Source organism: Lepidochelys kempii, chromosome 8, assembly GCF_965140285.1.
Source record: "Lepidochelys kempii isolate rLepKem1 chromosome 8, rLepKem1.hap1, whole genome shotgun sequence".
Taxonomy (NCBI): Eukaryota; Metazoa; Chordata; order Testudines; family Cheloniidae; genus Lepidochelys; species Lepidochelys kempii.
The window spans coordinates 3,358,438-3,382,639 of record NC_136387.1 but is presented as its reverse complement, the minus strand read 5'-3'; the positions used below and the strand labels follow the sequence as shown (position 1 = coordinate 3,382,639).

At 46.1% G+C, this 24,202-nt stretch overlaps 1 protein-coding gene across 5 annotated transcripts in view; it reads left to right on the top strand.

Moving 5' to 3' along the window:
* Positions 1 to 24,202, top strand: part of CYFIP2 (cytoplasmic FMR1 interacting protein 2) — a 77,091-nt gene that overhangs the window by 43,385 nt on the left and 9,504 nt on the right. For 4 of the 5 annotated variants that reach the window (XM_073355218.2, XM_073355219.2, XM_073355217.2 and 1 more), the window contains 5 exons: positions 9,120 to 9,263; positions 11,081 to 11,171; positions 12,341 to 12,471; positions 18,741 to 18,813; positions 19,341 to 19,435. In XM_073355218.2, coding sequence (XP_073211319.1) covers positions 9,120 to 9,263; positions 11,081 to 11,171; positions 12,341 to 12,471; positions 18,741 to 18,813; positions 19,341 to 19,435 — 534 coding nt within the window. The remainder of the gene's footprint in view (positions 1 to 9,119; positions 9,264 to 11,080; positions 11,172 to 12,340; positions 12,472 to 18,740; positions 18,814 to 19,340; positions 19,436 to 24,202) is intronic. The other variant, XM_073355220.2, reaches the window with a different exon arrangement.

Here is a 24,202-nt window from a genome sequence, read left to right as displayed (position 1 = left end):
AAACCTCCAGGGCCTCTTCCAATCTGCCCTGGAGGAAAATTCCTTCCCGACCCCAAATATGGCGATCAGCTAAACCCTGAGCATGTGGGCAAGATTCACCAACCAGATACTACAGAAAATTCTTTCCTGGGTAACTCAGATCCCATCCCATCTAATATCTTAGTGGCTTGTCTTTAATCTTAAGATCTCGGTGACTTTTAAACTGTCAGGAAAATCTAGCTGACATTCTGTCCTTTGCCCAGGCTACAGGGGCATCAGCTGATCTTTTCTCCAGGTACTCCACTTTGCCTGGAAGCAGCCCTGGCTGCGATTTTCAAAGGCATCCAACTTCTATTGAATTTCAATGGGATCTAGGCAGGCTCCTTTCAAAAATCATAGCCACAGGGTCCTAGAAATGACTCTGTCCCATCTGGTTAGAGGGAAAGACGGGAAGGCAAATGTAGGATGTGCACAGTGTAAGCTGTCGGAGTCACTGGTGATAAATAGGCTTGGAAGCATTTGATTTTTATTAGTAAATGTATGTAAACGTTGATTTCACCACACACACATGCAAGTGGACAAAAGAATATTTCCATCGATAATAACTGAAATGTACAGATAGACAAAATAAGAAACATGCTGCTTGAGAACCTCTTAAAGTTTGATTTAAGGATATTTACTTTGTATATTTTTCCATGTGGTGTTGACAACTTGTGTGGTTATAAAGCTTTAACTTTTGTAATCTCGATGTCTACAATCACTAAATCATTATTGCCCGGCACACACCCCACAGTGTCTGACCTCTGCATAATTTCCCCTGACTGTGAAAATTTCAATAGATCAAATTAAAAGGTGCGTAAAAATAAACATGGATGTTATCTGTCAAAGTGATAACAAAATAAAAATCAAATTCTGCCAAGCCTAGAGATAAAGGGGGAAACGAAAAACTTGCCATAATAGACCCGGCACTTCCAGGCAGTGTCTCACTGCTGTCTGAAGCAGAGCATCTGATGCAGAGTTGCATCCTATGAAGTGAGCTGTAGCTCACGAAAGCTTATGCTCAAATAAATTGGTTAGTCTGTAAGGTGCCACAAGTACTCCTTTTCTTTTTGCAAATACAGACTAACACGGCTGTTACTCTGAAACCTGAAACAGAGCAGTAAAGGGAGCTTGCTCTGGATTAGAACTTTCATAGAATCATAGAATCCTAGAATATCAGTGTTGGAAGGGACCTCAGGAGGTCATCTAGTCCAACCCCCTGTTCAAAGCAGGACCAATCCCCAGTTTTTGCCCCATATCCCTAAATGGCCCCCTCAAGGATTGAACTCACAACCCTGGGTTTAGCAGGCCAAAGCTCAAACCACTGAGGAGTTCTCAGTCACTGGAAATGAGTCTGCAGTCTGTGAGCACTCCTTCAGATGTCAGCAGCGAGTGAACACACCAGGCAAAGTGGAGAGTAAAGAAGTATTTTAAATCAGGAAGCATCTGCAGCCCCTGCTCTCCACTTAGTCATCCCATTGCTTGACATTTTAGCTTTATCTTCCAAGGTCAGGCTGCCTCCCTTCTGTGTCCATCAAACAGCCGTTGCCAGAGCAGGGATGGAAATACTCATTGATGAGATGAAAGTGAACAAGCTCTCACCTGGCTTCAGGCCCTTAACTTAGCACAGCCCTCCCTTCAGGGGCAGAGGGGAAAAGGTCCTCCCTTGGCTTCATGCTGCCAGCCAAGCAGAGTCCTGCCTGCAGGGGGGAAAGCTGGCAAGAGGAACACAGGGTACGGAGGGATGATGCAACACAAAGGGACTCACTCATCAGGGCTCCTGCAAGCCTGAGTTCAACAGGCTTCCCTGCCTGCTGTCATGTCAGAATTATACTTTGGTTGTTCATCAATAGCCTTTGTTCTAGAAACAGGAGACAATGGAAATGGAATAGTTTCATCATCTTATATAGGAGCATAGGAATAGCCAGATTGATCGAACAAGGGCCCATCTAATCCAGGATAGCATCTCTACCAGTGGCCAGTATCAACTGTTTCTGGGGCACGTGCAAGAAACTCTGTAGTAAGCAGTGATGTAATAACCTGCTGCCTCCCCTTTCCCCTCCTGAAATTTCTTCTGAGGTCAGAGGTCAGCTCATGCCCTAAAGCAGGAGAGTTTCTAACCCTACCAAAGCTCTTCATTAGTTTGGTAATCTCCTTTGTTTTAGTTAAATAAGAACTCTGGGTGCGAATGTGTGGGAGTGTCTCTGAGTCAGAATTCTTTTGTTATTTTATATCCAAGCAGGGATGTGGCTTCTCAAAGGAGACCTTGATAATTTGTGATAAATATATGTATAACCTCATCATGCTGCTGTAGCAAGTCCCTTGTCAGAGTGAACCTACCCTCGAGGAAGTCCATGGTCCAAGTGCATCAGTTAGAATTCCATGGATTGGTGGGTTGCATTACAGTTCAGTCAGGTTACTGTGTTCCAACACACATCAAAGACAAGTACTGTGGAGATCCACTCTACGATAGAAAGTGGGGAGGAACTCAGAGGCAACCATGAGTGATACAGTCAGTTCTTAGACCTGGACACCCAGGGAAGGAGGAAGGAGTTTCCTTTTTTTTCCAGAAGTGGGAAACAGAATAAGAGACAGATCGTAAAAGGGATTTAGGCACCTGACTCCCATTTAGGCACCTACATACCTTTAACAGTCTGGCTCCACATGTCCAGTAGAAATCAAGCCATTCTCCACTGCTCAGCCAGCTATAAAATTCAGCTGAATTGAGGCTGTAGCATTGGGTTCCCAAGGCTCCCACACAGAGCATGTAAAATTACCGACAGCCCACTTCTCTGCTTGTTAACTGCTGCTTAACTTTGTAAATGCTTCTGATCGTGCACCATTTATGTACATTCATGTGCACCTGTCCTCCTCTCAGCACCGCCTGAATCAGGATCACGATCAGTTCAGTGGAAATCATTAGCGGTTTTGCATTACCTGACCCACTCACCTGAGTTAATTAACCTGTCTTGCAGATGCCCTCAAAGTGCCATATCTGCCTGTGATGCTATGTAGTATATAAATAGTGATTGTACCCAAATGGTGTAAGTCGCAACTTTTTCTGGGCGTGTATATTCAGCAGCTGCAAAGGGCTTCTGGATTGGTGGGACCAGTAGGTGGTGCTAGCAGCTGGGGCTGTTTATCCTCCAGGGCTTGCTGGGTGTGTTTCAGGAGGTGGTACCTGGCCTGTCACTGCAAAGCCCAGATTGGGCAGCAGGGAGCAGGCAAATGTTTTTTTCAGTGAGAAGTGGGGCATTGGCAGCACGTTTGCCATAGTGGGAGTGCCAAGGGTGACACATTGATCACAATTTCTGCTCAGTGGGTTGAGTGATCACCTTGGATTAAAGGAACGTTCCTGTGCTATCCAGAGTGCATCACGGCCACTGCTAGGAAAAGTACCAGGCATGTTCCCCGCTATCCTCCTCTACTGAGAACCCCAGTCCTGATAAATAACAGCAGCAGCCTATAGGATCGTCACATTAAGATAAAACCATCTGGACACATCCCTTCACAAAGGACATATTTTCTGTGCTGTGTATGCGCTGTGGATGCCACATAGGACTGGGCATTTATGTTTTCTGGAGCAGAGTTTTTGGCTCTTTGGCTGAGAAACAAGGTAGTATCAGTTCAATATGATGCATCCCCTACAGGGAGGGACTGGGCTCTCCTATTGCAGGAGGTGAACTTGGCTGCCTAGCAAGGCTTTTCGTTAGAAGTTCATTTTCAAGAGGGTTCAGGTGTGTGGCTGTCATAAATATAAAGGGAAGGGTAAACACCTTTAAATCCCTCCTGGCCAGAGGAAAAACCCTTTCACCTGCAGAGGGTTAAGAAGCTAGGATAACCTTGCTAGCACCTGACCAAAATGACCAATGAGGAGACAAGATACTTTCAAATCTGGAGGGGGGGGAGAAACAAAGGTTCTCTCCGTCTGTGTGTTGCTTTTGCCGGGACCAGAGCAGGAATGCAGGTCAGAACTCTTGTAAAGGGTTAATAAGAATCTAGCTAGATATGCGTTAGATTCTGGTTTGTTTAAACAGCTGATAAAATAAGTTGTGCTGAATGGAATGTATATTCCTGTTTTTGTGTCTTTTTATAACTTAAGGTTTTGCCTAGAGGGATTCTCTATGTTTTGAATCTGATTACCCTGTAAGGTATTTACCATCCTGATTTTACAGAGGTGGTTCTTTTACTTTTTCTTCAATTAAAATTCTTCTTTTAAGAACCTGATTGCTTTTTCATTGTTCTTACGATCCAAAGGTTTGGGTCTGTGTTCACCTATGCAAATTGATGAGGATTTTTATCAAGCCTTCCCCAGGAAAGGGGGTGTAGGGTTTGGGAGGATTCTGGGGGGAAAGACATTTCCAAGCTGGATCTTTCCCTGTTATATATTTGTTAGACACTTGGTGGTGGCAGCAATAAAGTCCAGGAGCAAAAGGTAAAATAGTTTGTACCTTGGGGAAGTTTTAACCTAAGCTGGTAAAAATAAGCGTAGGGGTTTTTTCATGCAGGTCCCCACATCTGTACCCTGGAGTTCAGAGCGGGGAGGGAACCTTGACAGTGGCATTATTTTTTCTTTCTGCGGCTTAAGGCCTGATGGAATTCTTTCACTCTAAGGCGAGCTGTCAAGCCCAGACAGGGATTCGTGACAACAAGCAGTGGGCCTGCAGACTTGGAAATGACCTACTACACCTGCTGCTAACTCCTGTGCCCTGGGATCCCAGCAGCAGCTGATCACCTCGGCATGGGATGGGGATTTTCCCACCACGCTCTCCCAGGCGCATTGCAAAGGGAGACCGACTGCTATTTCCTTCTGGATCCTGAGACTGTGGGAACAAGACCCATCTCTGCACATCCCAATCTATCTGCACTCCCAGCCTCCTGGCCCAAACACCTGTACCATGCTAGCAGCCTGTCTTCGTGCCCTGCTCTGCTGCTGTTGGCTGGCCCCCAAACCAAAGGCTTGCACAGATGCCGTCAGCTTGGAACAGCAGAGCTTTAGGATGCGTGTTTGATCATGAGCTGCATCATCTCGAGTCGGGAGCAGGCTGCCACTCACCTGGCACACAGAGCTCAAAGGGGCTGCAGGCAGAGGGCCCACGTGGGGGAATGGATGGTACTGTGAAGCCAGCTTGCATGTTCAGCTATCCTGTCTTAAAATGCACTTACCTCCTACATTCTTTAATCCAAGCTGTGTATTTCACCCTTAAATGGAGTTACATTTTAATTGCTCAAAGACATGGTATTATTAGTAGATGCACGCCTTTTATTACAGCACCGCATAGCTTTGCATAAAGCTTGGTGAAACTTACATCATCTTTCAGACAGGAAGGAATGAATCATCCTGTTTTGTTGGCAAGCAACACACGTTGTAAAATAGATTAACTTGAAGTGTCCAATTAAATGGGGATTGCGGCTGCAGCTTCAGTACTAGTGCCCCCCACACATACCCTTTAAGGAAAAGTAAACTTTAAAAGCTTCTTTCCAGCTCCGTTAGTCACTGGTCACGAGCCAGCCAGAAGCTGGAAGTGGGATGAAAGCTGGAGAGGTGGGAGGCTATTGGAATGCTAATGCTGCACATGATGAGAACAGGTCTCCATCCCAGGGAGGGGGCAATCAGTGGAGTTGCTCTTCAATTGCAATGCCTCCCCATCACGGGAATCATCATGTTTCCAAAGAGCCATCTTCAGCTTCCTGATGGCAGGAAGTGTGAACGACTGTCTTCATGGGAGAAAATATGTATCCGATGAAGTGAGCTGTAGCTCACGAAAGCTTATGCTCAAATAAATTTGTTAGTCTCTAAGGAGCCACAAGTCCTCCTTTTCTTTTTGAGGAACGACTTTGGTATCCCGCTGAGGGTCTGCCTGCACTGCAGTTAAACCCAGAGTCTGAGCTCAAATGACTACACTGCCGTTTCATAGCCCCTGCGACCCACGGTCTGTGAGCCCAAGTCAGCTGACACGGGCCAACAGCAGGTGTTTAATTGTAGGGTAGACGGACCCTCAGTAGGGAGCTGTGCAACAAGAGCAAGACTCCAACAAGGCAAAGTCCCGTCACAAGACATGGAGTGGGATTTTTAAAATGCTCAGCATTGTCCCAGCTCTGTTCCCTTTGAAGTCAGCTCCCACTGACGTTACTGGACGCAGAGTTCGGCCAGCACTGAGTGCTTTGGAAAATCCACCATCGATGACAAGCTCATGTGACACCGCAGTTTCCTCAGTCAGCTGTCAGGGTGGACAGCTCAGGTCCTCCATTGCTCTACAGGACCCTCAGACTCCCAGCACCTCTTGGACCCCAAGTCCCCACGCTGGGAGCTAGTGCGAGAAAGACATGGAAAATGGAGGGCACACAAGTCCTCTGTGCGCAGATAAATGTATAGGGAACGCATGGAAGTGCGGTGGGGCTCCCCCTTTCCATGTTCACTTACCTGGTCTGCACAGCAGTATGTTTCACAGGGGTCCCAGTGGCTGTAATGATAGGTTGCAAAAGCTACAGCAACAGGATGCTACTGTAATTGGCTGCAACCTGGCAGTACAGGGTTATTGGCAGGAATTTGGGATGGTTGCCTCCCTCCTGCCTGGCAGATCAAATGCGGTGCTGCAACAGTCACGCATCCTGCTCCTTTAAAGAGTTTATGAAAACGGTTACCGGTACTCTTTCTGCCATGGCCGCCAATGGCAGTCTTTCCACTCACTTCAGTAGGCTGCGGACCGATCTCCTAATGACCATGAGCCCTACTCTACAGGCCTGGGTGAAAGAGAAAAATGTTTAATGAATGCAATTTAGACACTTCTATAAGTTACCTTCAGTAACTTTCCCATACCTAGTTTTCTGGGTATGACATCCTGCAATCTACCTGGACCTTATCCCATAGGAAAAGGGGAATTCCTGGCTTCCAAATGACATATCCCTTTTCAACTAGTTCCTAATAGTTCCAATGGGCAAGTGGGTTTTGGAACAGTGAAAGGAATCTGTTGGTCTAAACAAAATGATGCGGATGGTTAATTTGTTGATTAAAGTAATTGACAAGTGAGCAAATGAGTATTGTGTCAGGGAGTAGAAATTCTACCTCTAGAAAGGGGGAAGCGGTTTTACAGCTGGTGGGCTTTTTTTAAAAATGCCACATTTTTGTAGCTGCTCAGAGGTTTGGAATGGTAGAATTGTCTGTGAGAGATGGCTCAGTGGGCCGAGGGCAGGTAAGACTGCCAGCGCTGCAGGATAACTGTATTTATCTCACGGCTGGCACCAGCATATGTGTGGCAGATGGTGGAAGCAGTGACTTTTGAGAGTGTTCTTGATTTGTCCTGTTCTGCCACTTCTGCACACCCTCCCTCTCCTGTTGGCAGGCAGGGCATCACTCCTTGCCCTCTTGTAGCATAGCCAAAGGGGGTTAAGCTGTGCTCAGTTACTGGAATGGCAGGGAATCCCATTAGAGTACAGTATATACCTGACCCTTTGTCATGTCTGCAGAAAAATGTCCTCCCTTCTGCTTTCTCATCTCTTTGGTTAACCAAAGACAGGCAGGGAGCTTATTGGCATTTCACTGGGAGAGGCGCTTTTTGCCAGATGTCATTTGAAGAATATATTTGACGCTGCTTATTGATGCAGCAGTTATTGTTGGGGGGGGCAGAGGAATTGAGAACACAGCCCTTTTCTTATGGTGCCAAACCCTGATGCAAACGCGTCCTTTTCAGAGCAAGCCCCTGGCAGGCACAGCATTCAGCTGTCTCGGTTATACTGACCAGGCGTCCTTTTCAAATTGCACAACTGAAGTGCTTTCCCCTGCCTCTCCCTTCGGCTTCTCTCGACACTGCTTGGATCCAACCAATATTCCAGAGACACAAAGTGCTTCAGCATGCTCCCTGTTTCCAAGGCTATTCCAAGATCAAATGGAAATTCATTTCGGGCCAGGAGCCAAACTAAACCCCACAGTTCCATTTTGAGACATCGACCCCCCCCCCCCCAGGGCCAAATTCAGACACTAGTACACAATCCGACATGGATAAATGCCAAGAAAACTACAGAGTCCTACACTGATGCCTACAAGACACAGAGAGGAACTGATTCATGTCCTTTCCCACACTGTTTGCTTACCAGCTGCTGTCGTTCCTACTCTCCTATGTTACAGGTGTTTAGTGAGGCACATGCCAAGCGAAGACTTCTGTTCATTTGCTAAATGCTCTTCATTTTGCAACCTCCTCCTCCCATCTTCCTTCACCCCATTTGTCTGTTTTGTCCATTTGTCACATCCTGTCCAACACCTAGACTGGGGCAGGAACTGCCCTCTTTCTTACCTGTCTGCACATCACCTGTGGGGGCCTGAGCCTTGACTGGAGTTCCTAGGTGCTACCGTCATTAACAATAATTGTCAGAGATTGGCTGGAGACAGATTCACTTAGGAGCCCTGTCCATGGTTGCAGCAGGGGTAGCCTGAAGTAGAGAAGCAGAGAACAAGAACCTCGGCACTGGAAAAAGGCTATAGGAGTAGTAAATAAAGGGAAGGGAAGGCAAGACAAGCTCTGCAGGGCTGATGGCACATGGCCCCCCCTCCTTCTTTCCTGTGTCCTTTCCTCTTCCCCCGCGCCCCCAGTTATAGTGATAGCAGTGCTCAGACGTTCCGGTCAGGATTCAGATGCAGACCTTTTGCTACCACAGAAAAGAGACAAGCAAACTTTCGACTGAAGGACACAATGAGACAAAGGGATGGGGAGATAGTATGCAATAATACCTACTCGTCTGTTGCCAAGGATTCCTCGGTAGGCAACAGTTCTTGTTTACATGGTATGTAGACAAAAGCCAAGGCTGTTGCTCTTGTGCGCCCAACAAACTCTTCAGCCAGAAGTGCACCGGTATCATTGAGGATGTCATCCAACAAAGAGGTGTCAATTTCAAACGCTCTTCTAAACTGAGGCATAAAATAAAAATTCGTGGTGCCCCCTTCCCCAAAAAAGAAGTGTGCCATGGACTGTATTCGTTCCCTATGTCTTCTATAAAAAGGTATCGGAACAGGTGGGACATAAAACACTGCCTGGAAAAGAGTATTCGGTATCACCCTTGCAAATGCGCCTGTCCCCATAATTGTCTTTGTGCTTCTCGTTTTTCAGCCACTGAACATTGCCTACAGTCACATCTACAGCTCCTACCGAAACTTCGTGGGGCCTCCTCATTTCAAGACAATCTGCCGGCTCCTAGGCTATCAAGGGATCGCAGTGGTGATGGAGGAGCTGCTGAAGATCGTCAAAAGCCTGGTAATTATGGGCCTGGAACAAGTGATGGGCAAACCTCGCTGCTGTGGGAGGCTTGGGTCAGATAATCAGCCTAGGCTTTGGATACTTTTGGCCAAAATGTTTCTATTAAGGTGTGTAAATACATCCATCCATCCATAGCCAGACACCTGTACGCATAGCCTGGTTTTCAGAGGTGCTAGGGAATCCCATTCACTTCAAAGAGAGTTGTGGGTGTTGGTTACAGTATTTACTTGAAGCATATCCAGGTTCCGCTGAGCCTCTTTTGCTGAGCAATGGGGCTAGAAGCCTCATGAAAAGAGCCTCTTCTTGCACATTATCGGCAGGTCGAGGAGGAAGGGCATTGGACTGGGACTCGAGACCTGGGTTCGAACACCAGTTCAACCACAGAGTCCTTGTGTGACCTTGAGCAAGTCATTTAACCTACCCTGTCTCTCAGTTCCCCATCTGTAAACGGGGATAGTATTTCCCTACCTCACAGGGATGTTCTGAGGGTAAAATCCATCAATGATTGTGCTCAGATACTGCACAGATGAGGCCCACATAAATACCTAGGTAGATCTTGATGCACAGGAGCAATCTGATTTGTGACATTTTGGAACTTCTGGTCCTAGATAACTAAAGGAAGGGAAGAGATTAAAGAAAATTAAAAAGAGACGAGCCATACCATTTTTTTTTTAATTTCTAAAAAGATTCCTATTTTGTGTGAAGGTTTTGATGAGTTCTTATCAATACCAGTTTGCCCATCACTACCTGATACTCTTAACACTGGCTGAAAGAGACACGACTTTCTTCTTGTCTTCTCTGCTTTCTCTCAGAAGATAAATCTGATGTTCAGAAGAAATGTTATCTGTGCAGTTCCAGGGCCTTAATTCACAGCATATAAAATGATTTCTGATCATGACGTTCCACCAGAAAAACGTTTGTGAAGGAAATTTTTTGATCAGCAAAGAGTAGTCATTGCAAACGCTTCAGTTCATTTTTGGCTCTAATGTTAATACATCATCTTGATCTTGTCTAATGGAGCAGTGTGAAGCTGAGGATCTCAAAGTGCTTTCACTTAACTTTCATAAGACACAGTAGTAATTGGAAGGGTCAGCTGTGTTTGCTTAGTGTACAAAGCTCTAGCTAGCATCTGAGATTGATAGTGGTCAGAGCAAAGATAAGGGTCTTGGGACTGGCTAAGTTGTGTTCAGTGCAGAATCATGGATAAAATATATACAGGATGCAGTTATATAACTCAATCACAGCACACATTTTCATCGAATCTGGTTGCTCTTATCCATTTTAATTCACAACATCGGCGCTCCAGCGGCTAATTCCCCTCCCTCCCCCGAAGTATAATTCCATTTTTCTGCAGCATGCTCTCTGTCAAATGTCAATAGCATGCATCCAGTCATCAGTATTCAGGCAGAAGGAATCTTTCCTGTGCTGAAGAGAGATTTTTGTAGCCATTGTGAGCGAGACTTTTTTATGCTATTTTTGATCTGACTGGATTCTCACCTCCAAATGCTGCTTGCAATTCAGGTTCAAACAAACCCAGTGCTCAGAGCTGAGCGTTCAGATGGAAACTACAGAAAACCGTGAGTTGGCTTCAGGGTGAAACCATAAAAGAGCCCCCAGCTTGTGGGCTGAGTTTTATGTGTATAATGAAAGCAAAAAGCAGGCGAGTTTTGCATTGTTTGAGGTTTTTGTCGTCAAAACTGCATTCTGCTCTGGTAGCCACCAGCCAGTCCAGAAAAGTTACCCCTTTAAAATTAATGTGCTCTGAGTAGAGACTCATCCTTTCAAGTTAATTTATCTCCTTTTATCTCTGACAGTTACAGGGCACCATTCTGCAGTATGTGAAAACATTGATAGAGGTGATGCCCAAAATATGCCGCTTGCCAAGACATGAGTATGGATCTCCAGGTCAGTGCTAGGATACGTAATGTAGCATGCCTCCCCCTTCCTCCCCCCCCCCCGTACATGCTGCGTTAATCCAAACACAAGGTGTTAACTAAACCATTATTGGCTTATTCTCCAAGTCCTTAACATGATGTGTTATAAGACTGTCTAGATGTTACAGTGAAGAGCACTTTAGCAATGTATAAATATATAGTAGTCTCTTTAAATTAAACATCATGAGGCTTAAGACATTATATTTCCTAGATCTCTTGTCTGATGCAACCTCAAACACTCCCTAAAGTTTGTGTTGCTGGAATCTGCACATGCATCATTTGAAGGGAAGCCTGTTTGTGAAAGCTGGGAATGGGATTGCAATCTGGCCTTTAAAGAAAAACGTCTTACAACTTTAATTATGGAGCAGCTCCTGTGGCTCCATAATGCATCTTTTTTAGCTGTGGAAATGAGAGCCAGCATCAGATGTTTTGTGACCGATGACAGAATGTACTTTATGTCAAAAGCCCCTACACTTGGCAAGTTATTGAAAGTTTCTCTATGGAAACATGAATCACTGATCTGGAACATTTAAAAAAGTATTTTGTTTTGCTTTCAAGGTTTTTTAAACTACATTATTATAGGTTTGTTGTTGCTGACCCAAAAGCTGTACTGATTCCGGGAATAAATGTAAAGTTTATTTTCAGTACCACTAACTTTTTGCAAATGGGGTGGTCAGGAAGATTTGCTTGGTCCAGGTAGGCATCCAGAACAGTTAGGCATCCAGAACAGTTCTGATTCTCCAATCTACTATTTTTACATCTATGCAATTCCTTTGACATCAAGTGAGTTCTTCCTTATTTACTCAGGTGTGAAAGGAGAATCAGGCTTATTGGTTGCAGACCTTTCATAAAGAGGGGGGTTATTTATAATTAGTAGTCCAGGATCACAGTTAGTGGTCAAAAAGAAAAGGAGTACTTGTGGCACCTTAGAGACTAACAAATTTATTTGAGCATTGTCTCTAAGGTGCCACAAGTCCTCCTTTTCTTTTTGCGAATACAGACTAACACGGCTGCTACTCTGAAACCAGTTAATGGTCAGGAAACATTAGGCATTGACTGGCTCTTTGCATGAGCCACTGGTTAGCTCGGTTCTGCTGCTCTTCCTTTCCTGATCGTCTTACCCTTCATGTGTCTATTTAGGAATCTTGGAGTTTTTCCATCACCAGCTGAAGGACATCATTGAGTATGCAGAGCTGAAGACTGATGTATTCCAGAGCCTTAGAGAAGTGGGCAATGCTATTCTGTTCTGCCTCCTCATAGAGCAGGCCCTGGTAAGGCAAAACCTCTAATTTCAGCAGGTTACAGTCTACAGCTTCACCTCTACTCACCATCTCACTGGGGTTGGGTTATTTTTGTGTGTGTGTGTCATCTAAAGGTGTAGGAGCAACACTACACAGACTGGTTTTGTGGCCCTGACAGCCAGGGCAGCCTGCAAGGAAAGAACTCACTGATATTTAAGTTAGAAATGGCCCTGAAGTGGAACCTGAGATCTGAATTCTGGAAGATTTACTTTCAGATCCAAGATCCAGAGCTACCTGAGGTCGTTTAAGATTTCAGCTCAGACCCAGAATCAGGAGGTGCCTGTTTCCTAGATCCAGTTCTAGGGATTATCTTTTTATTCTGTTCGTACAGCGCTGAGCACCAAAGGGCCCTTATCCCCAACTTGGCCACCTAGGCACCACTGCAATATAAATAATAATAATGAAGCAGCCGCAAACAGAGGGACTCTCACAAGAACTGCTGATCTGGTGAGATTTCTTGGGGCTTGTCTCCACTGCAAAGCTAACTCGAGTCACAGCTTGAGCATTTCCCTGACTCACGCCCCATCCACGTACAAAACCCTTTAGCTCAAGTGCAGCAGAGCATTTAACTGGAGTGGGCTAGCCCATTGGGTGTGTAGGCTACAGCTTGAGCCAGCCCAGCTTCCTCCGCTGCTAACACAACCCCTCGGTGCGGCTTGAGTGGTATTCTGCACTGTGGCCACTAGGCTAACGCAAGAGGAGTTAACTCCAGTGTAGATAACTCTGGCTAACCTCAATGGAGACACACCCTTTGTGGGTCGAGCCTGTTGGGCAGAGCTGGGGGGGGGGACCACATGAGCTGCTGCTGCTGTCTGTGCTGTTTTGCACTAGACACACAGCGAGTATACACTAGATACACAGTCAGTCTCTTGTACTGTCCACCCAGCACCTCCCAGGAGCACTACATTACATTTTGTTAAGAAAACTAGAGGTACACAAACGTGCCCCTATATAATGATAGCAGCCAAATGTATCCTGCCCTCCTCCTCCCATGCTCTGCTGGGGCTCTGATCCCGCCTCCCTGTCAGATCCCCACGCTGGATGTGCGGGCGGATTGACCTTGAAAGGGCTATCTGAAGTGCACATTATGGGGTCTCGTAGCAATAACGCTCCATTGGTGTGGAAAGGCATTCTTGTGTTGCCATGGAGACCGAGAGCGTACCAGCAGCATGCGGGCAGTCCAGGAAACAAAAGTAAGCTTCCGAGGTCCCATTTGGGAAGGTTACTATCAAAGTCCATATTGGTGGGGTTTCCATAACCAGCCTGTATCACGTCTCTCTGATCTTTAAGTTCTTCAGTAAGGAATTTCATTCAGAACTTAATGTAGTTCTGTACTCGGAAGGCATCAGTTTCCACCCACCATGAGAACGTGAGGCTATAGGGCCCTTCTGTGCTGAAAAGCTTTGAAGCTTGGTGGCACAGGAGGTGGAGACTTTGGCTTTTCCTCTCTGGGAAGCTGGGTTCTAAATCTCCATCCAGTCCCGAGTGAAATTGTTTGGATGGGCTCAGCCTACTCGGTATATGTCTACATCCAAAGAGCTCCAGGTAGCCAAGCATGATTGAACGTCATCTGCTCAAAAAAGGCCCAGGACTGAAGCTGAACAAAGGATTATGGGACATAATGGAGGTGGCCTGGCAGAGTGGGCCCAGGATGGTACCACAGTACTTACTCCCACTCACGCCTGGCTCTCTCTTATGCCACTAGGGCCTAATCCAGCATCAGCTGAAGTCAATGGAGAGACTCTCATGAGCATCAAAAATTCACACACATTTTAATTAGGAACTTCCTTTTTTGTAGGAGGATGTGGGGAGCACTTCCTTTTTTATCCAGTGACAAAGTCATTGATTTATTAAGGAGCACCTAGTCCCATGTTTAAAATGCAGACTGGCAAAGACAGTCATTTTCCAGATTCATCCATGACAAGGCACAAGGTGTCATGCCTTGCGTGAGATTCTGTTCCAGAGGACATCTTAGGATATCTTACTTTCCTGTCCACATCATGAAAGGAACCATCTGATCAGAGTTACAGAGTATGGGGAGGATTCAATCAGATTAGATCAGACTGGATAACATCCCTAACGGCTTTATAATCTTCCCTGTAGTAGAGGTCTAATGCCGTGGATGTAATTGCTCTTACTGTTGTTTTATGGTAGCAGTTGACCTATTATAGTGCATTAGACTATTGGCTGATAGTGAATGGTACAATTAAGGTGGGGAAGTAGCTTCCATTCCCCCGCTACCCACACAGACACACAATTTTTGTTGTTGTTCCTTATCAATAACATTCTCAAGTTCGTGCTGTAAGGCAGGAAGCCTTGGTTGGAGGGAGGAGACAGATGTTATTGACATTCCTAATTCTTGCTCAGAAAATGGGGAAATACAGGCCACAAATACAAATAGAGGCCACAGCAGCTGGAGAAAATAATTTCCCCATCGGGACATGTTTCAGGGTTGAAGTAGCAGGGACAGAATTTGCATCCGAACAAGAGGATGCTTCTGCCAACATGGTAGCAAGACATCATGCCATGCCCATGCCATGCTTCTGTGCCCACTCCCAGAACTCTCTGTGCCACAAACTGCAGTGTCCATATAAGACCCAAGATGCCATCCCCTTCCCTCCACCTCCAGTGCTGACTATGCCACACCCTGTACTCTCACAAACACGCTACAGCATTCACAGCTCTGTTCCCACCACGGTCCATGCCACAGACTATTACCAGTGTGTTGTCCGGGTTATGGGCCCTCCGCCAACGCATCCCAAACAGGAAGATCTACTTGCACAATAAAATAGACCTAACTGAGTCATTCCCTCCAGGCCCCTGATCATTTTCACAGCTCTGTCCTGGCTGACTCTTTATGGTATACCCAGCCCCAAATGCATGTCCTACCCGGAGTTGCACAGAAACAGACCAAAACCTCTTTGTGCAACAATGCCTCTATGTATGCAGCCCAAAATCACTTTGTTCTTCTTTGATGAGGAGCGTGGCTGAGACTCTGTGAAGTCCACTAGGAAGGATCAGTGAGACTCTCTAAGTGGATATCCTCCATCCACATCACATCTCCAGGCAAATGAGCAATGCCTGTAAGCGATGCTCTCTTGTCACCAGTCTGTGATATCTGGCAAACACCTGCCACCGTTCCACTCACCTGTCAGAGGACTAACAAAAAATGCTACACCCTGGCCAAGGGCTCCAAATACCACTTTTCTCATCACACCCTCACCCTCCCAGTGGTTAATGCCGTCAACGTAAGGAACAGAGAGGACCAGTCGAGTTCCACCCCAATGACAGGGACCCTAACCGCCTAGATCTGCTCGGCTGCAAGAGTACGCCAAATTTTCACAGTGTATTGAACATCTGCCGCAGGATCAGAAGGACCAATTTCAAGCCCTCATCTCTGAAGGACAGACCATTGCCAAAGTGTCCTAGCAAGTGTAACACCGACAGACCCCGGTCGTTGGCGGGCGGGATCGAACCTGGAACCTCAGTGCATGACCCTCTACCGCATGAGCTAAAAATCAGCTGATTGTTAGCTCAGACTGTAGAGCAGACTCAATCTCTCTCTCTCACTCTCAGTGGTCTTGGTGCCACTAGATGGGACAGAACACCACACCAAGGAGGTGTGTGAGTTCCACAAGCATCTCTCGGTGCAGCTGACAAAGCAGCTTGCTCTCTGGCTACTGCCCTAGTCATGCTGTGAGCTTCCTGGCTGCAGTGCTCCAGTCTCCCCCTGAGAAGTGCAGAATACTGTAGAAGACCTCCCCTTTGAAGGGTCCCAGCTCTTCAGTGATGCATCTGTCAAGTCCCTACATGCTCTCAAGGACTCCTGGGTGACCTGTGATCCCAGGATACTTCCATCACTGCGACCAAAAGAAAATACATTGCTGATGGCCCAACAGTCTCACCTGGTTTAGTTTTTCGTCTTCCAGAAACCAACTGACCCACATACAAAGAGGCCCAGGTATCACAAGAAAGGGCCATCTGCTACTACCGTCCAGCAGATGACCTAGGCCGCTTTGACCCTTTGGTCAAGGGCCACGAACCTCCCCCACTCTATGGATCCTATGCTGCACCATCCTGTTCCCTACCCACCCTATAGGGAGTGTCTCTCCCATTTCACACCTTCCTGGAAGCTCATCACATTGGATAGATGGATGCTGGAAGTAATTTCATCAGGCTACAATGTCCCTTTCAAATCCTCCTCCCCTTTCTTGTCCCTTTTCAGGGATCCTTTTCACAAGCAGTGCTTGAGGCAGGACATGCAATCACTCCTGCTACTATGGGCTTCTGCTCAAGGAGAGGACTTAGTTGCAATTTCCTGGGAGATGCCTTCCTCACTCATTGGCTTCGAGTGCTGTTATATCCCTGTCCTCCAACACCTTTGCTCCTCAGAGTCTTGAACAAGCTGAAAGAAGAGAAATCAGTCGTTATTCTTATAGCCCCAACATGGTTCCTCTGGCTCTGATGCCACCTCTTCTCCTCCCCCTGGTGACAGACCTCCTGGCCCCGAAGTCAGGCTTTGTGACCCATTCCAATCTCGCCTTGTTACACCTCCATGCACGGCTCCTCCACGGCTCTTGAGCCTGGAGCAGAATTGTCCTCTTGAGCTGCAGGCAGAACTGTGGAACAGTCAGAAGCCCCACCATGACAAAAGCCGTCTTGTAAAAGTGGAAGTGTTTCCAGCTTTAGTGTGCACAGCCCATCCGAGACTGATCTCCCGATCGGGCTTGACTACCTGTTACATATAAAAACCCAAGGCTTCTCGTTCAGCTCTATTAAAGTCCACCGAGCTGCCATTGGAGCCTGTCGCCAGCCAGTTGGAGGGGTTTCAGTTTGTGCTCCTCCTACCACCACAAGATTCCCGAAGGAATCGACCAACGTCTTCCCGCACATCAGGCAGCTCACTCCACCTTAGGAGGTTAATTAATTCTCCGTGCCTTGAGAAGCCCCCGCCCGCCTTTGAACTCTTGGGGCGTTGTTCCCTTCTCCACGTATCCTTCAAAACCACATACTTCGTGGCCTTGTCTCCTGATCAGACGCAGCCTTTGGTAAGGCCACTCTCCGAAGTGTTCTGAACTTGTCTTCTCGGCTCCCTCCCCCATAATAGGTGTACTCCTTGGGAGATACCAAATGTGGAGTGCCCATAAGGACAATAACTCAAAGAAGGAGAGGTTACTTACTTTGTACTGTAACTGGAGTTCTTTCAGAGGTTTTATCCCTACGGGTGCTCCACTACCCACCTTTCTGTCCCCTTTGCCTCGGAGTTCTTGCCTTTGAACTTGTTGAGAAGGAAGTGGTATGGTGGCGAATCCACCCCTCCCTGTATAACCTCGGTCCAGAGCCTGAGGATGTGTAGGCCACAGGTGCAGACCCATGGACACTGCTGAAGAAAAATCTCCGCTGAAAGACGCAGAGGTGCAAGTGGAACTCCCACAGGGACAAAACATCTCCGAGAACTCCAGCTACTGGGTAAGTAACCTCTCCATTTTCCTTGCTGCCGTCTCCCATTGCAAACTCATATACAATTTGTTGTCGGCCATCACTCTTTCAGTATTACTATTTCCGGGTTTCTCCCTCTTGTATGTCTGTGTTTTGGATTAATTTCCCCCAAGTGTGCTGGCATGTGTTTTTCCAAGTGGCATCTCATTTTGTTATTCTTTTCTAGCCCTTTTTGTATGACTTCTCTAGTCTGCCTGGGGTGCACCACACCTTTGGTCTGATAGTATTGGCTGTAAATGTCTATCCAAATGAACTAAATTCAAATGAACATACTATGTAAGGTTCAGTAACAGCCTCTAGGATTCATATATGTATCTACACACACACCTTGCAGCAATTAAGCCAACAAGTTCTTCCTATCAAGAGACTGTCTTGAGATCCTTAGAAAATAAATGATAGGAAGTCATCAAGTTAGAGTAAAACGGAAATCATTTCCTTCATGTGCTTCTAGACTCGGGGTCAGTGAGCGCTTTATATAGCCTTCTGGGCTTGTACAGACAGGAAGTTATTTAATGGAGCTATACAAACCTTTCTGGTTTAGGTTTAAAGGGCTTTGGGCAGGTACTTTTTTCCAGTTTCACTTCACAGGGGTTCAGACCTCTTACTTTACTACTGGGCTGGATTTGAATGCTCGCCCTAGAGGTGAATGGGTCCATGTGCTCTCGCCAGCCCCCTGAGCCATATACTCAGTCCCTTAAGGAATTTTTTAACTTATTTTATTTTTCTTCCTCCTGCCTCAGTCCCAGGAAGAAGTTTGTGATTTGCTGCATGCTGCTCCCTTCCAAAATATTTTGCCCAGGGTCTACATCAAAGGTAAGAAGTCAAGAGGGAAGCAGAGATCAGTGCTTATTCCCATACCTAGAATCCCCCCCTTAATGTTGCAGATTTGTTTCTTACGCTGCGTTCTGCCCTTTCATAGACAATGATGAGTCGAAAGTCAGGTGGAGGACAAGTGCCAGCCAGGATGTTTATAGTCTAGTTACCCAGGTTGAAGCACTCATTAGCCATTTCATTTCTTTCCGCTTTAGAAGCTATTTAGCAATGTGCAAGCGGGCCTGGAGAATGACAGCATGAAATGCACCACAGCTGATTGATAATAGTCAGATTTGTGCTGTCAAAACAGGGCCCTTTTACAAACTCACAATGAAGCTGCTAGTGCGGAGACTGTAATTACACCCCCTTCCGCAGCACGTCACCCGATTCCCTTTCCCGCTGGTGTTCTGACCCCCTGAGCCAGAGTCAGAGCAGACGATGGTGGGGAGGCAGCTCCGGGCGACTCTGCAGAAATGCCGGCTTGTCACTGCCTAGTCTTATGTCACTGTTTGCTGCTCGCTTGACAGAAGGAGAACGCTTGGAGGTACGCATGAAGCGTCTCGAAGCCAAATATGCCCCACTTCACCTGGTTCCCTTAATAGAGAGGCTGGGAACTCCTCAGGTAAGGATTCCTTCTCAACTCCTGGGAAATGGCTACTGAAAATTCCCAGCAGTCCCCCGATTGCCCATTCGGCCTTAGGAAAGTGCTCCAATTTTTATTCCAAAATGCTGCACAGCTCCTCCCTTGCCCTGAGAAGAGAGTTATCTCTGGGCAGGTGCTTTATTGAATTACCCACACTTATTCTCGGGGAAAGTGTCGCTTACATCTGAGTTATTTTTATTCCGGACTGCCATTTTTCTGCTGATCAGACAAATTTAACCCCTTGCCTCTAGCAACTGATGAGGCCTGTCAGGGAGTTTTAGGAGCTGGTGTAAAGACGGTGTGTTAGTGCTTCCTTTCAGGAAGGCAGGGTGCTAACCATTCTGCAATGGGGTGGTGGGGTGAAAGCTCAGAAGCCAGCTCTGAACATTAACAACTTTGAAAATTGCCATCTACTGCCATAGGTATTTTCACAGGAGGGAATTCTATGGGGGAACATGTGGGGGTTATTACTGACCTGGGAGATTACCGTCAAGTCTTTAAGCCCCCAGTTCAGGAAAGTATTTACACACACACTTAAGTCCATCCATATTCAGGAAATCATGTCAGCACTTGTTTAACTTTAAACATGTGCGTGGGGCTTAAGCGTGTGCTTGAAGTTAAGCATGCATTTAAATGCTTTCCTGCATAGGGATGCTTCCTTGAATCAGGGTCTTAATGGAAAGATCTATCTTTTATGCTGAAGTTATGATCCCATTTTTAAATCTCTCACCAAAATAAACAAACATAATGGTTGAAATTCTGGCTCCACTGAAGTCAATGGCTGAACCCTCAGTGATTTCCGGTGGGGCCAGGATTTCACCCAGTGTCACTACCAAAATGCTGCTCTCTTTTAGTTAATAGAAGAAGATGTATTTGAGACACTGAATTAGATTAACTTCCTCACACAATAATTTTCTGTAGCTGGAATGAACATCCAGCAATAAAAAGTGACAGATCTGTGACAGGATCCAGGCAATTAACTTTCCTATTTTCCAGTGGATCATATTTATAATTCAAGGTCATGTGGAACTTTGCATCTCTGGGAATAGTGTGAAGCAAAAAAACAGAAAGTGTAGCAGAGGGTTCTGTTCTGATTTGTTGGCACTTCTCATCTCCCATATAGTTCCCTTTGTAAAGGGGCATTGTTGAGATATAAATCACCACTGTGCTTTTATGTGTGTGTGTCTATCCTTCCTTGCAAAATCATCCTTAAATTCTACTGTATGCAGTCCACTTGCTGCTTCTCCTCACCATATTTATAATGATCAAACAAAAGGTATTTCATTTTTCCCACTAAAAATTGACTCACTCTAGTGTGCTCCCAAGTTCTTCACGTACATTCTTTTGGGAACCAAAGTTATGAGAACTCAGAAACTCAGATGTAAATAAACACAACTGTATTTGTTGATAGTGCCCCACTGCTCCTGGAAATGCAGTTTTGGACACAAACATCAATGTTTTTGTGCACAGAAGATATAGGCACCTAAAAACAGGTGTCTGGAAACTTACGAGCACATTTCAGCTGTTCGGGTTTGGATGCCATTAATGAAAATTTGGTCCTGTGCAGTTTACATAATAAATGCTGTGGTTAAGGGCCTCATCCACTGCCGACTGAAGTCAGTGAGAGTCTTTCTATGGCTTTGGCCCAAGCTGTAGAGGGTTTGTGCATTAAAAGGGGGCTAAGTGTAGGTTGTGTTTATACAATGACAAGCAAACAGGCAGCGAGCAGGACATAAATCATCATTTGCATGTGACTTCAGTGCAGAATCAAAGGTGCCAGAATGGCTCATTGAGTAAACTCCCCAACAAGAATGAGAAAATGTACATTTAGCAGAGTGAGCCTAACTGTCCCCTCCCGCGCCCCACACAGTCAGTGAGAGATTCGGCACTCCTGCAAAGCCCACCCACCTGCAAAGCCCACCCTTAGTTGCCGCAGCTCATGAGTTGTATGCTGCCCTCACCCTCCCACCGTAAAGCTATTCACGAGAACACAACACAGGCGTGTTTCTGACAACTGGGACAGGATGATGGGACTTCATACTCTAGGTCTGGCTTTGAAATATGAGTATTGCCCTCCAGCTGCTGTCAGCCTGGTGGGCAGCCAGACGGCAGTAGTAGCCAGATGGCAGTAGTAGCTTTATATCAAGGCCTTCTGATGATCAGTCATAGGACCAAAGTCTGCCCTTGATTGCATGCTTGTGGATCCTGCTTCGTCCCTGGTAGCCCCACGTGTGCATCTGAGGGCAGAATTGGTCCCTTTACAGTTTCTTCAAAAATCATATATTAAGATTATTGGACTAGTTCATTCCAGACAATCTGACCACACTGAAACTGGTGTGCATGGCATATGGATCCCACAAACAATAATACTGTTAATCAATAATACAGTCCCTCAGCTTGCTGAGCAGACTCTAAAGTCATGTCGGTTTCTGTGCCCACCAGCCCATGTGCATGCAGATTTAGTGGGCACATTGGTGTGGGCCCATTAAATATATTTGCCTTGAAATTGTAGGCAAGCTGCTGTGCTACAAGCGTGCTGCAGTTGTGAGTTTAACACTGCTCTGCAGGTCAGCAGGAATCAGTCTACCCACCTATCTACTAGGGCATATCTGCCACCTCTACCAGCTTGAGGTCTGAGCACCGGGGAAGTGAAGCAGTTATGTGAAACCCACATGCCAAAGTTTAACAGATTTAGAGCTGGTGCTGCTGCCTTGCAGAATCTGTACTCTCCCTTGACTTTCTCTGTATATTTGCTCTTCGTTAAATATTAACGGCCTTGTGCGTTTATGCTACCAGGCTGTCCTTGTAACTGCAGCAGACAGTAATTGTAGAACTTCCAGTTTCAATATTTACCAAACAAAAAGGCTTTAGGCTACTGCCTGCATAAACCACTTCTAATGAAATGGGGTGTCAGAGCACCGCCAGGGCTTTTTAAACGTCTGGTGGAGATGAGTTTCAGGAGTTCCTGGATTTTGATTAGTGGGGACCTGTGGTTTAGGGCAACATAAAGGACAGAGTGGATGGCTGGATCCGCTGCCACTAGATTTGTCTCTGTAGGTGGCTAAAATGTTACTTATTAGGGCAATCAGCTGAGCGGAATGAGCTCCAGATGTTTCCAAAACCAGATCCCCACAAGTCGACATTAATTTGGATGCACTGTCTTTTAAGTAATTTGAGCACTCACATTCTCACTGTCTACCTGGGCCACACATCTGCCCCTTCCATCTGCGACCTGCATCCCTGGAACCCCAGTATTGATCCAGATCAGATAAAAATGTATTTGTTATAGAAGCTACTGGGAGAGTCAGAAATATAGCAGCTGCTTAAAGCCTGCATAAAGCCACAGGAAACCCCCTAGCACGGGCAGTAGAGCTAGAAAGTGCGACATCTGCTGTGCATGCATGTGCCATGTAACACCGGGAGTAAAGTGCTCTGTCCATGGGAATAAAACACCTCGACAAACACTCAAACAGGGGTGATCTTCTGTGACCACAGCAAACCCAACACATTTTGACTCCCTGGCCAGGCACGCATGGTAACAAAGCTATGCTTCCATTTGCCTTGTTACGCTTGGCAAAGGTAATTGTAACCCAATGCACCATTTTCCTAACGAACTGCATGGGCCCTGGGAGGAAGCAGTGGGAGTCAACAAAGCAGGTGGAAATGGCACGAAACAGAACAATTACAAGAGACGAAGGAAAGTTAACTAATGATACTTTTCAAACTAGCACAACTCTCTGCTGCTACAGACAATAATCAGAGCTGCTCTGCTAGGGCAAAGGACACAGTTGCTTTTATGCCCTAAATCACCTTTTTGCCCCTAGGGTTAGTGACAGTCACTGGGAGATGAAATGAGGCTAGAGTCTGCTCTGCTACACAGTGTACATCTGGGTAACTCCACAGATGTTAATGGAACTATTCCAGATTTGCACGGGTGTATCTGAGAGTAGGTATTATTCAGTTCTCGGTGCGGCTATACATTTCACCCCCAAAAGTTCATGAAGTTGGTTACCTCAAACTTCTTCTAAAATATACTGGGGGGAAAAAGTACTAAGTTTTTGGTGGCTTCAAATATTTTTCAGAGCTTTTTTTTTTAATCCTACCTAAAAAACAAGCCAAGAATGTTACATCATTCCTGCTTTTTAAAGAGATCATGGCAAGGCTGGGAGAATCAAAATGTACCTGACATCCTCTCTGTTCTTGCATCCTGTTTTCAAAGTCTGCATAAACCAGTTTTTCAAAGCTAAGCATGCATAGTTGCATACCAGTGTTTGCATATGTCTAACTGGGTGTGTGCCTATTAGGTATTTGCACACACATATTGGATCAGTTGCTCTGAACAATCCTATCATAGCAAACAAGTGTGTTCAGGGACTAGAATCACAAACTAGTGTGCTCAGCTCAGGTGTTACCAATCACCCGACCGTAACAGAGCAGGCTTCATGGTCTACTATCCATGAGTGAAAAGAAAAGGAGTACTTGTGGCACCTTAGAGACTAACCAATTTATTAGAGCATAAGCTTTCATGAGCTACAGCTCACTTCATCAGATGCATATCGTGGAAACTGCAGCAGGCTTTATATATACACAGAGAATATGAACCAATACCTCCTCCCACCCCACTGTCCTGCTGGTAATAGCTTATCTAAAGTGATCATCAGGTGGGCCATTTCCAGCACAAATCCAGGTTTTCTCACCCTCCACCCCCCCCCACAAATTCACTCTCCTGCTGGTGATAGCCCATCC